Genomic DNA, 13764 nt, shown 5'->3' with positions numbered 1-13764 from the left:
AAAGACAATCTTTTTTTATTTTCTTGGTGAAAGGATTCATACATTACGTTGCCACAGATATGTATTGATAAGTAATGTGTCAAATGTTAAAAGCATAAGATAACACTGAAAGATCATAACTTTGGAGCTAGAAGAGAACTTAGAGACAATCAAGTCCAATAGACTTCATTTAAGAGATAAGGAAACTGAAACTGTGAAAGATTAGGTAACTTGTACAGGGTCACACAACTAGGACGTATCTGGGACCAAATCTGAACTCAGATCTTTCTCATTCCAAGACTAGTGCTCACTTTGTCATCCAGAAGCCAAGGTGACCTGATGATGCACTGAAATAATTTTGGCATGATCATCCACCCAAAAAAAGGTACTTGTACAATAATACATATTCCTTATAGACAGACAGGCAGACAGAAGTTGGGAGCATAAGACCTGAGAACTAAAAGAAAACAAGTGACAAATTCAGGCAAGTTAATAGCTTTATAATTAATAGAAGAAAGCACATAGTTAAAAGCATGTTACATTTTAAACAGCAAGAAGTAGACTAGAAATTGTTCGAAAATTTCTAAGCTAAATGAGCTAATTTCTACTCTGTTCACTCCTATGTGGTCAAATGCCACTTTAATCTTTTCGTCTTTCAGGGAACAGAGAAAATGCAGTTAGGCAACCACGCAAAAATGAGAGGCAAGGGTTAGAGATGACAAGGGAATAACTGTATAATTTTCTGTCAAAATAAAAGAATTAAGATGGGAAAGCAAACAAAAAACATCACCAGATATACTAACTTTATTCCTGCTGAGAAACTAACAACTGGAAAGAAGAGGCCATCAATGTTGAAATTCTCAAACATTCCTTGAACTGGTTGTCCATTGATTCGGAATGAAATGCTTGGGGCACTTAGATCTAAACAGCAGCTGATGACATCATCAGTTCTCAACAGGTGTTGGTTTGGTGAACTCACTGTCCGCGCTACACAACCTGTTGAGGGAAAAATATTAAAGAAAGAAATGTAAGAAGGTACATTATCACTCCCAAAAGATTTCAATAAGCAATGACAAACACATTTAAAATATGGGAATACATTGATTTTCAATGTTAAAACACTGCCATTTGTCAGACACTTTAAAATCCTCTGGTGTTACATTAAGATATAGTTGAATTTAGATTAAATTTCACAATCAAACTTAGTCACAGAAGACAACTGAAGACATATATACTTCATTCCTCTCAATACAGAGATGGAAAACAACAGGTACAGAATGCATACACTGTCAAGCAGAGTCAATGTGTCAGTTTTGCTTAACTACTTTTCTTAGTTAAAAAGAGAGAACTAATGAAGGGGGATATCAGAAAATGAATATAGTATTGTTTTAAAAGTCATTAACAAAACTTTTTAAAAGTATACTAATACTGCACTATTACCACTGGCTACATGGTTCATGCTTAGTAACATGGTAATATAACAAGGTCCTTCTGCTATTTCCAGTAATAAACTTCCTTTAATAAAATCTAAGGCAGAACCACTATATGCCAAATCCTTTTCTGGTGGATAGAGTGATTGGGTACTATTTATCTAGTGCATAAAGAAAGTTATTACATTCTATGTAGTGTGTTACTATAATAAAAATTAACAGCTACAAAAATAATGTTATAAAATGACATCAGTGGGTTTCATCTTCTGGGACTTAAACCATTGTATGAAAATAAAACTGCTCTCCCACATGATATAAATTGCCCTCCTCTAGTCCAGTGGGGCACCATTTGGTGGCACTGAAAGGGAATCTGATAAATCTAATTTACCCATTAGCCTAAGGCTAAAGTTATAATTCCTTCCCTGTAGGGATGAGTATTCTCACAGTGTATGTGAGAAAATATTTTAAGTAACTAACCAAAAAAAGCTCCTCATTTTGCTAAATGTCACAAGTCCACTCCAACCCATGATCAATAAAACTGCCAAAGCAATAATACTGCAGAATAGTTCTGTCTAACACATGACCCCACTAAAGAAGGTCTAGTGGCCCATTCTTGCTTCTACAATAAAATATAAGCTAAGAGGCAAGAGAAATGAGAGATTACATCCCAGGAATGCAGGATAAGCCATGCAAAGACACAGTGACAGGAAATGGATTATCATTCATTTACAAGAATTGGCAGGCCAGTTTGACTGAAACACAGAATGCTTGAAGGACAGTAACATATAATAACTCTGGGAAGGTGGGCTGGAGCCAGATTGCAAAGGATTTTGAATGTTAAACAAAGGATTTTGGATTTTATCCTAGAGATTATGGAGAATCAGTAGAGATTTCTGAGTAGGGTGGGGTAACCTGGTCAGGGCTGTGCTTTAAGACTATCAATTTGGCAGCTATGGAAAGGGCAAACTGGAAAGGGAAGAAGAGAGACAAAGCAAGGAAAGAACCTGACTCAGGATATCCTTCTTACAAATGAAATACTGGCTATTTTTATTAGCAATAAATAGTAAACAATAAATCCTAAATGCACTTTCAATTTCTGCAATTTATTTTTCATAAAGAGGAACTGATAGTGCTACTTAATATTTAATGTAATCTTGGCATGTCACTTTGGGCCCCCATTTCTGCATTTATAAAATGAGGAATTTATACTACATTACCTAGGACTTCCAGCTGTAGATTCTTTGATCTATGGCTTGTTATCAAGAAAAAGGAGTTGACAACTTTTCAAGAGTTGTTTTAAAATTAAAAGGTCTAAAATTATTCACTTTTGAATACAATTTTGGAACCCAGAAATAAGTTTTCATGTCTTTCCCCAAAAGGAAAATGAGCTCTCTTTCACCCAGGTGGGGTTGTGGTGCCTTTGACTAAAAGGTTGGAAGGGAAGGGAGGAAGAGAATTGCAAAGAAGCTCAGTGCTTTTAGAGAACCTCAGGAATGGGATAAGTAATTTTTAAAAAAGCTGTAAATAGCAGAAATGGCTACGGGTCTCTGACCTTTGGGGTAAAGTCTCAGGAAAGTGAAAGAAAATTTTTTCCCCTCTCATTTCATCTTATACCTAGTATCTTTCTACAGAAATGCTTTCTTCTCTTTCAGCACTTGCCATTTGTAACTGACTTAGACATGTACATACTTTTGTGTCATTAATCCAACCAACCCATTAACCAACAGCATTTGTTGAACATTAACAAACTAGTCCCTTCCCTCAAGGTGCTTTTATTTTACTGAAGAAAACAACAACCATACATATATGTATATATGTGTGTGTGTATATATATATATATATATATATATATATATATATGTATGTATATATATATATATACACATATATATATATATATATATACATATATATATATGAAGACATATGTATTTGGAGATGCGCCCTAGCAACTGGTAGGACCAGGAAATGTCTCATGTATGAGGTGGCACCTGACCTGAGCTTTGAAGAAAACTAGGGATTATGAATGGTGGAGGTGAACATGAGGTACAATACAGGAAAGAGAGACAGCTTATGGAAAGAAACAGAGGTAGAAGATGTAAAGAAAGAACAAAAGAACAATAAACTTGGAAAAGCAGAATACAGCCAGCTTGGAATTAACCATCTTTGGTTAATATAGTTACAAAGCATTCTCAGTTTTTTGTTGTTGTGTTCATTAATATTATTGTAAGTCATTCTGCATATTGCAAAAATGACCTTTTGTGGGTTTTTGTTTTTTGTTTTTCTTTTGGTTAGATAATGGGGTTAAGTGACTTGCCCAGAGTCACACAAATAGTAAGTGTTATTTGTCTGAGGCTAGATTTGAACTCAGGTCCTCCTGAATCCAGGGCCAGTGCTCTATCCACTGTGCCATAAATGACTTATAAAAGAATAAACAAAGAATAAATTTAGGCCACAATGCAGTCCTCAATTCAGAATTTAAAGATACAATAAGAGTAGGTAAAATTAAGTTCATGATAAAGAAGTTCTCCAAAGAAGAAGCTCAGGGAGAATGAATACAAAATACTGAAGTGGAGGAAATTTTCTCAGAAGAGAATAAAAGACAAAAATATTTTTTTTAAAAATGAACTCTACATAATCACAAACCACTAGTTTTGAAGACAAGCTACACAGAGAAAAATTTAGGATGACAGCTCTCCCAGAACATGATAAATAAAAAAAAAAACACCTTAATATTAAACTGTAGTAATATGAAGAGAAAACAGCCCATAGGGAGGTCAGGGGGGACATAATTACACTTCAAATTCCAAGGAATATTGCAATGATAATTATCATTATCACCATTTTCCTCCTCCTCATTCTCCTCCTCTTCCTTCTCCTCATCATCAATATAGGAATAGACCTGTGATTTCATCAGTAGGAACCTCCTAGTGAGAGAACAGACTTTACCAATGCAGATTTGCAACCTGTTTTATAATTTATAGCTTTGGAGAGCTGCTTTGGAGGCACTGAGAAGGTAAATGATTTGCCCAAAGTCAGTACGTATCAGAGCAGAATTTGAATCCAAGTCTTACTGTCTCTAAGATCCTCATCTCTATGCATTCTGCCACAATTTCAATAGCACATACAAGATTTTTTAAACAGCCAGCAGAAAAAGCTTCATGGAGGAAAGGCAATTTCAATAACACAAGATTATTCTATATTCATGAGAAACTGCAGGATAGAATAGAATAGTGTATTTCACAAAGCTAACAAGTTCAAGATATCACCCAAAACAAAATCTGCAAACTGCAGATTGCAAATCATCAGTGAAGAAAGGTAGACTTCAAAAAGAGGAATTAAAAAAAAAAACAAATAGGTGAACAGATTTATTCAGCTCACAAACAAGCCAACCTGAAATACAAGAAAGGCATATCAAGAAGAGACTAAGTTGGGGCAGCTAGGTGGCACAGTGGATATAGCTCCAGCCTTGGAGTCAGGAGAACCTGAGTTCAAATCTGACCTCAGACACATAATACTTACTAGCTGTATGACCCTGGGCAAGTCATTTAACCCTGACTGCCCATCCAAACAAAAAAAAGTGGACTAAGTAATGAAATCAATTCTGTCATGTTTATAAGTTATTGGTTTTTTTTTTAAAAAAAACTGATCTATGGCATAAAAGAAAGATACATCCATACCACATCTATGGGTGAACAGTGAAAAGATAATAGAGACTGTTTAGAACAAACAGAAGGTGATGCACTTGGCCCTACAGAAATCACATCACCTAAGAATCCTTCCATGGGAGAAGAGGCACAGGAACATTATAAGGGATTTTGAGTGTGGATTAAGGGGAGGGATTTAGACATTAGAAGACCAACTTCTCTGAGAAAAGGCTGTGCTTCTAAGGACAACTTACTATTCCCAGGAGAAGAGATGTACTAGTTCTAAAGCCCCAGTGGGGCTGTGAATTTGAACTTGGTGGAATTAATGTTATATAGAAACTAGCTAAACCATTAACCCAATCCCTTTCCCCTCCCCAAGAATAAGGCAGTACATGGGGAGCTAGGAAAGGGGCACTTCCCCTAAGATGTTAAGGAAAATATTTTTAATTCTTACTTAATTTTTTAATTAAATATTCCTTTATAAAAGTTAATCTGATGGTAAGGGCTCAAATGAAAGAGAGGTGGTATTCTCTGCCCCAAAAAGAGGGGAGAAAAAAATTGGTGAGGGTTTTAGCCAATGGCAGAAAAGAGAGACCCAGAGTACTGAAGAATCCCGAGGGAGGGATGAAATGAAACACAACTGGCCCTCAGAGAAAGAAATCAGAGTAAACCCATGTTACATACAACTGCAGGGATATGAAGTGATTTGCCCCAGGTCACAAAGGTAGTATATTTCAGGGGTCAAGTTTGAACCTAGGTCCTTTGACTCCAGAGTTGGTAAAATCTTTCTTGCTCCAGGTAAAGGAAAACTTCTAGCAGTCAAAGTACTCTACTAAAAATTAAAGGTTAGAAGAGGGGAAGATTTTTGAACTCATTTGTTTACCTGGGCAGGGAAAAACAAGGAGGAGATGGAGGACAAGGGGTGATGAGTAACAATTTAAAGACTTGGCATATAGCTGGCAAAAAGGAATGAGGAAGTGAAGCGAGCCTATGGGAAGAGTAGCATCTAAAAAGTATAAACAGAACTAACAGACTAATAGCATCAACAAAATAGTTAATGACTTAAAAGTGGAAGGGGTTAAAAATCAATTCCAAAAAAAACAGAGGAAAACAAACCTAGAAGTCATCATTTAAATGTGGATAGATTAAAGCAACTCAATAAGATAAAAGAGAATGATAAAACAGAGAGGAAAAAAAAAAGTTCAAATTCGTGCTACAGGCAAGAAACGTATCTAAAAATCAAATACATACAAAATGAAAATAAAAGGCTGGAATAAAACTGGCTATAAACTTCCTTGAAAAAAAAGCAGAACTTATACTGCAGAGCAAAAATAAAAATTTGTGTTATCAAGAGAGAAAGATAAACAAATAAATATTACTAAAGGGTTTAAAGACAATGCAACAATATCAATACTAAACATATATATACATCATATGGCAGAAAATCTAAATATATAAAAGGAAAGTTAACTGATCTTGACAAAATAATAACCATTAATTTCATCTTAACCATCTTTATTGTTCTGAAATGAGTATATTTTTCAATTACTTATGAATTTATTCCTGTATTATCTAGCCAGAAATAAAAAAAAATAGTCTGTTTTTGCACCCTTTTAACTTAGAAATCAAATATTTGAGCATATCATTGAAGGGAGAAAAATGTTGCCGCTTCAAATTAAAACAAATTGAAATTAAATACACACATATCATTCATACACAATACAGTATTTTAAATATATGCTTTCATTTTAATGCCTTTGTTACCATCTCCATCCCAATGGATTTTAGCTTTACTAAAATAAGCACATTCTTCAAACATCAGATCTTTGAACAAGATACATATCCCTAAGTAGAACATGTAGGTCTCATAAAGATGCAAAAATTAATTATAAGGGCAAAAAAGCTTTCTTTGGAACTTTGTAAAAGTAAATGGTATTTACCTGACCATAGATGAAGTCCATCAAATCCATAGGAGAATAAATCATCCCCAACACCATTTCCGCCCCATTCTTCACCACCCCCAGGATAGGGTGAATAACCTTCTGTTGAAGCCCAACCTACTCGCAGGTGCGTTGCTTCCGCTGTCACAAAAGGTTCTGTGTGGTCTACCATAAGTTCATAGTACCATTTCCTATATTGAGCTGACCCTTCACTGATGCCAAGAAAAATATTGGGCCGCATGCTTTTAAGAGGAAAAAAAAATATCAGTTGAAAAAATCCAAATACACATGACATCATCACTTTCAGTTTACATTAGTGATACTTTACGGAGATCAAAATCATATCATTTAAATATAGTTACTAATTTAGTATATAAGTATATTCAGTCTTGACTCTGAACATAATTCAATCAATATAATGTTGCTGTTCTGGGTAAATTATGTTTAAATTTCTAGTTTAATTACCCTCCTAAGATATCTGCAGAGTATGCTAGTAATGCCCTTATTTTCTCTGGAAAAAATGTATGCAAGACACTTTTAAATTTAATCTGCATTACTAATATTTTCTCCATCACTTCCTTAAGTCTAGTCAATCAATGAAACAATAAATAAGTCCTTGATTTGCAGTGTCTGCTGATTTCTGAGGTTTTAATGCTCACACAAAATTTAACAATTGGCTCTCAAGAGTCAGAGTTGATTCTAGAACATCTCTGGACATTTTGCACAATATATTGAAGACAACATAAAATTGTCAACAAAGGATTGTTATCTCTTTAATTAAAAGAGAAAGAGAGAGAGAGAGAGAGTTATACAAACCCAAACCATAATTCTTTGATTTTGGTTGAATGGGAGTAAAATATGAAATTTCTACTATAATTTTTTCTATTGCTTCTGGATAACACATATACTTAAGTAACTATGTCTTCAACATATGCTATAGTTGAAAGAACTATAACAGGAAAACCAACTTTTCCCCTTTCCATAATCTAATTACAGAATTAATTCCTTTTTGGCCAGTGTAAGACGCCACATTTCATTCCCTCACAAAAATGTATGGCACAAAATGCAAGATCCTTGAGGAGAAAGCTGTGTTTATTAACTTTTATTTACCATGCTTAGTACAGTTTCTGGCACATGGTATGTAGTTAATAAATGCTTGATTACTGAGGTTGGCACGTTAAATTTTAGTCACATCTTCAAAAGCTTCTAGGGACAAACTGAATCATCACATTTTACTTGCTTCTATGAATACAAAAAATTATCATGTCTTTACTTCTCTTTTCAACTTATTCCATCAGACTTTAAATTTAATTTAGCTATTTAGATGACCCGTTTTAGTTTGATTTACTACATGGAATGATAAAGATATAAAACCTCTGACTTAATTTTAAGCTTGTATAATATAACTTTTTTTTCTCAATTTGTCTACTTTAACAGTGATGGTCATGAAATACAACTACCTCTGAAGAATTAAAAATAAGTATCACATAGAAGACAATGCAGAGGTACATGAAGGTTATGAATAGGCTACTACATATAATCAATGAGTCACTTCAAAGATTAGGAGTAAAAGATAACATCAAGGAATTTTATGATACAAAGAAAAGAAGGGCTAGTTATATGTTAAGAACAAGGGATAGCAGATAAATAACAAGAGTACTTCACTGGTAATTTTACCAAGTAAAGAAGGTCTCTAGCACATCTGGGCAGACCCTCCCCTACCATGGTAAATGTATGGAAGTACATGGACAAGAGTTATGTATGGTAGGTAGGCATGACTGGGTTACAATTTGTACCAATGGAAGTAATTCTAGAATTAATAAGATCACGAATCCATTTCAGTATTTGAGTAATAAAGTGAATACTTTATGAATGGTATTAATGTAAAATAATACTTTTAAGTTGTACAATCCAAAAGTTTATAAGATACTACTTTTAGAAGAGAGACTTACAAAGTCTAGATGTCATTTGACTTCATTTAAAAAAAAAATACCTGCTCACGTGATTCACAAGACGTGTCTGTAGTAGCAGATCTCTTCCTGGTAGGAGGTTGTCACAGATTAGATGCTGATTGGAACGGACAGCAACTCCATGGCAAACACAGAGAGAACACAAGACATCCAGAACCTAAAAAAGAAAACAGCTTTCTTCTCATTTTATTTACTCTTTATTATTCAAATTCAATCAGTAACATTCACATTAGAAAGAAGCAAACGTCCTTGTGATTCCCTAGGAGTCATAATTTTAAGTTTCCAAGAATATACTCTCTATAAAAATTCAAATCTTATTTAATTCTACATATGAATAAACATCAATTATTCCCAAAAGTACTTACAAAACAATTGAAACTAAAAGGGAAAATAGTTTCTCTTAAGGAAAAGTTTGCGGTGTGTTTAAGTTTTTCTTTTTTCCCATATTTTCAATGCCTCATTCTTAGCTCCTAGAAGTTAGGAAACATATCATATTCCTATGTGTTAACATAGTCTGTAAAGTACTTAGTACCACTTGACATGTCACTAATGTCAGTGGAATAATCCCAGTAAGACGTATTATCCTATTTTGCTACAATTTGGTTCATCTTAGGTTGATAAAATACATCTCCCTCACCTTGTGATTTCGTCCATGTTTGTCTAAAAGTGAGATAATGGATTTAATATGTCCTTCTTTAATAATATTCAGAGCTTCTGGACTTTCCACCAATACACAGTGTAAAACCTCTAGAATCCCTAAAGACAAAACAAAAGTAATAAAAGTGAAAAAAAAAAGCCCAGGGACTTTTATCTATTCTTTTCATTATCTATTCTTAGAAACAAGATAACCACAGGAAAATATCATCCCCAAGAAAGATTCAGTAGACTGAGAAAATTAAGCATATGCTTTAGTAAATTACTTTAATTTTATATTTGTCTCCTCCTACAAGCAAACTATCACTTTTTCGAGAGTTTGTCATGATTGACTGGTTTTCACCATGGGTTTTAGCTCTGATAGAATGTTCTTCATATGTCTGGTGTCACTGAGAAATAAGTCTTATACCAATTATCAATGTTATACTGAGTGCTCTGATATCTCAATATAGCCCAACAAGTGGTTAGTGAGAAATGAGCCTCAATGTGGGATTTAAAAAGAAAACTAATGAACAACAATAATAGACATTGTGTGTGTGTGTATTCATACACACAATGTACATAAAATGTGTTATTTATGTTATGTGTATACACATACATATATATTACCTAACTACAAAACTATACTCTACTATGGAGACACTTAGGTGGCTAAGTAGAAAGCACTGGGCCTTAAGTCAGGAAGACCTGAGTACAAATCAGGTCTCAGTCACTTCCTAACTGACCCTGGGCAAGTCACTTAACCTCTGTTTGCCTTAATCCACTGGGGAAGGAAAAAGCAAACCACTCCAGAATCTTTGCAAGAAAACCCCATGGACAGTACTGGCATGCTATGGTCCACAGGATAACAGAGAGTAGGGCACAACTGAACGACTGAAGTACTACACTACACTACACTATTCTATACTATACTGTACTATATTGTACTATACATATTATATGCACTATATATCTATACACACAATAGAGATACTACATGTAAATTATATATCTATTCTATATATAGCATATATATACTATATATACTATATCTATAGTATACCATATACTATACATAAATATACTATATCTGTATCTATAGTAATACATAACATTTCATAAAGATTGAAGGACAACAAACTATGTGGATAAAAAGTGATTCTGAAAGTAAGCACTTTAGAGAGATCATCTAGTCTAGGAGTTGGTAAACTATAATCTGAGGGCCAAATCCAGCTCTGCTTGTCTTTTTGTGCCTCCCTTGAGCTAAAAAGTTTTTACATTATCAAATAATATAAAACTTTATTTGAAAATGTTAAAAATACTCTTTCTTCCAGGCCACCATTTGTCTATCCCAGATCCACTATGTATCTGAAGGGGGAAAGGTTATAAGCATTTAAATAGCTCCTACTATATGCCAAGGAGAATGCCAAGCACTTTTACAAATACTGATCTTCATAACAACCCTTTGAGGTTGGAGCTATTATTATCCTCATTTTAAAGCTGAGGAAACTTAAATAAATGGATGTTAAATGGCTTGCCCAGGGTCATTGAGCTACTAACTGTCTGAGACCACATTTGAATTCAGATTCCTTCCTGACTCCAGTGTCATGTTCAATCCTTGGCATCACCAGTATAGAGAGAATAAATACAAAGGTATGTTGGGAATGAGGGTATAGCTTTATAAAACAGAGAGGCACTGGGAGGAAAACTCAGTTTCAAGAAAGTTTGGTGAGAGACCTAACTAATCAAAGTCATCCTGAGAGCATTTAAGAATAAAACCAGAAAGGAAAAAAAAAGGTGAAAAGGGGGGAAAATCCCCAAAGATTTTTATGAATAATTCTTTGAACCATCAAGTACAAAGAAGTCATCATATTTGTACTCTTATCATCGCAATTCATGATAATTTTCTTGAGTTAAGACAAATGGCACTAAAGGGGGTAGAGTCAGAATGGAGGAATAAGAGGAAGTATTTTTGTTTGGCTCAGCCATCATTCTACCACAGCAACTTGGAACATGTTTCAAACCAAATTCTGATGAGGAAAGCCAAGAAAAAGTCACAGAGAATAATTTCTTCAGCTCAGGGCAGCTTACAAAGACAGACAGAGAGGTTTGCAGACCTTATTATGGGGACCAGTCAAGAGCACCGGAGACATTTCAGCACCAGAGAATGAAAGAGAACTGAGATAGAGCACCAGAACGGGAAGCACTGATGCAGGAAGAGCCTTCAGGTATTCCTGAACTAGTGCTGCCATTTGGCAGCTCTATCACTCATTACCCAATTCCCAGTAACAGTTCCAGGGCCAAGAGAAGCAGTTGTGAATGAGCAGAAGCCTAACTGTATAATGAGCAAGGAACAAATTTCAGAAACTTAGCTGTGTCCAGCTGTGTTCAGAAACAGGCTCTGAGTACAGGAGCAGAGCAGTGACTCAGTTCTAACCTTTAGTTCAGCATGTAAGCCCATGATGGAATAAATAGGACAGAAGCCCAAGAACTAAGGGGAGCCAGAAGTCCTGGTGCTCTGAACCTACAGAACCTCTCAGGGCCTGAGTCCAGCAACAGCCTACTGAAACTCAACTACACATACGGCAAGAGACCCAAACCTAGGTCAGGAACTTAAAGAGCTCAGACCAGGAAGGTTATGAACAGAACACCCCCACACACACCCCAGATCAAAGCATTCTGGAAGCACTGAAAACCTGTAGGTCCCAGACTGAACTGTGAAAGAAGCGAAAGGTCATAAAAGGACAAATGCTTGGACCAGACATCCTGCCTCTCACCAGAAATCAGCAAGGCCCAATACTAAAATAAGTACAAAGTCAAGAAATGGGTATGAAAAATGTGCAAAAACACAAAACAAAACAAAAAGATACTTGCGGTGAAAGAAAGCTCAAGTCACAAACACATGACTTCAAAAAATCTGTAAGCAAAGCCTCAAAGAAAAAATGCAGATTAGACGCAAGTCAACAATAATTCTTAGAAGAGTCAAAGAAAGGCATTTTTTAAAAGATCAAAAAATTATTTTAGAAAACAATTAAGACCTGGCAATATTGGGACTTCACTGTCATCTGAATTGGCTTAAGGAGGAAAGAATACACACACACACACACACACACACACACACACACACACACACACGCAAAATTAGGTATAGAAATTCATTTTACCCAACCAGGAAGCAGGAGGGAAAGGGATTAATAGAAAGTGGAGGGAGCTGATGAGTGAGGATAGATTAAGGGAAGCAGTGGTCAGAGGTAAAACAGACTCTTGAGGGGAGGAATAGAATAAAAGAATAGAATGGAGGGAAATATACAGTTAGCAATCATAACTGTGATTATGAATGGGATGAACTCACCCAAAAAACAAAAGAAGAGACTGAATGATTAGAAACCAGAATCCAACAATGCAAGAAAAATACTTTAAAGAGAAACATATACATAGAGCTAAAATAAGAGGCCAGAGTAGAATCTATTATGCTTCAACTGCAGTTTAAAAAAAAAAAAAGCAGGGATCATGATCTCAAATAAAGCAAAAGCAAAAACAGACCAAATTAAAAGCGGTAAAAAGAAAAGATACATTTTGCTAAAAAGTGCCATAGACAATGAGTTAATATCAATACTGACCACATATTTAACAAACGGAATTGCATGTAAAATCTTAAAGGAAAGTTAAATGACATGCAGGAGTAAATACAAAATAAAATTATGTAATGAGGTGCATGCGGGAGACAAACTTCAATTTAACCCTCTTAGAACTATCTAACTTTGAAATCAACAAGAAAGACATTTAGATGAACAAAATTTTTATAAAACTTAGATATGATAGGTCCCAGACTGAACTGTGAAAGAAGCGAAAGGTCATAAAAGGACAAATGCTCGGACCAGACATCCTGCCTCTCACCAGAAATGAGGAAGGCCCAATATTAAAATAAGTACAAAGTCAAGAAGTGGGTATGAAAAATGTGCAAAAACTGGAGAATACCAAATAGAAACAGAATGGAGCATATCTATTTCTCAGCTACGCATGGAACCTTCACAAAAACTGATCATGTTAGGCCACAAAAACCTTACAAAAATACAGAATAGCATAAATATTAAACATTTTTTCTGACCATAATACAATAAAATTACATACAATAGGTTTTAGAAGCATAGATTAAAAATTAATT

At 34.9% G+C, this 13764-nt stretch overlaps 1 protein-coding gene across 1 annotated transcript in view; it reads right to left on the bottom strand.

Moving 5' to 3' along the window:
• Positions 1-13764, bottom strand: part of RYR2 (ryanodine receptor 2) — a 794727-nt gene that overhangs the window by 376445 nt on the left and 404518 nt on the right. Inside the window, 4 exon segments of the mRNA XM_078156251.1 lie at positions 783-975; positions 6997-7238; positions 8990-9123; positions 9604-9722. Coding sequence (XP_078012377.1) covers positions 783-975; positions 6997-7238; positions 8990-9123; positions 9604-9722 — 688 coding nt within the window.

This window comes from Phascolarctos cinereus, unplaced genomic scaffold (assembly GCF_003287225.1).
Source record: "Phascolarctos cinereus isolate Bilbo 61053 unplaced genomic scaffold, phaCin_HiC Scaffold_5;HRSCAF=322, whole genome shotgun sequence".
Lineage (NCBI taxonomy): Eukaryota > Metazoa > Chordata > Mammalia > Diprotodontia > Phascolarctidae > Phascolarctos > Phascolarctos cinereus.
Note: the sequence above shows the minus strand (reverse complement) of the source record. Positions and strands in the feature narration are given on the sequence as shown.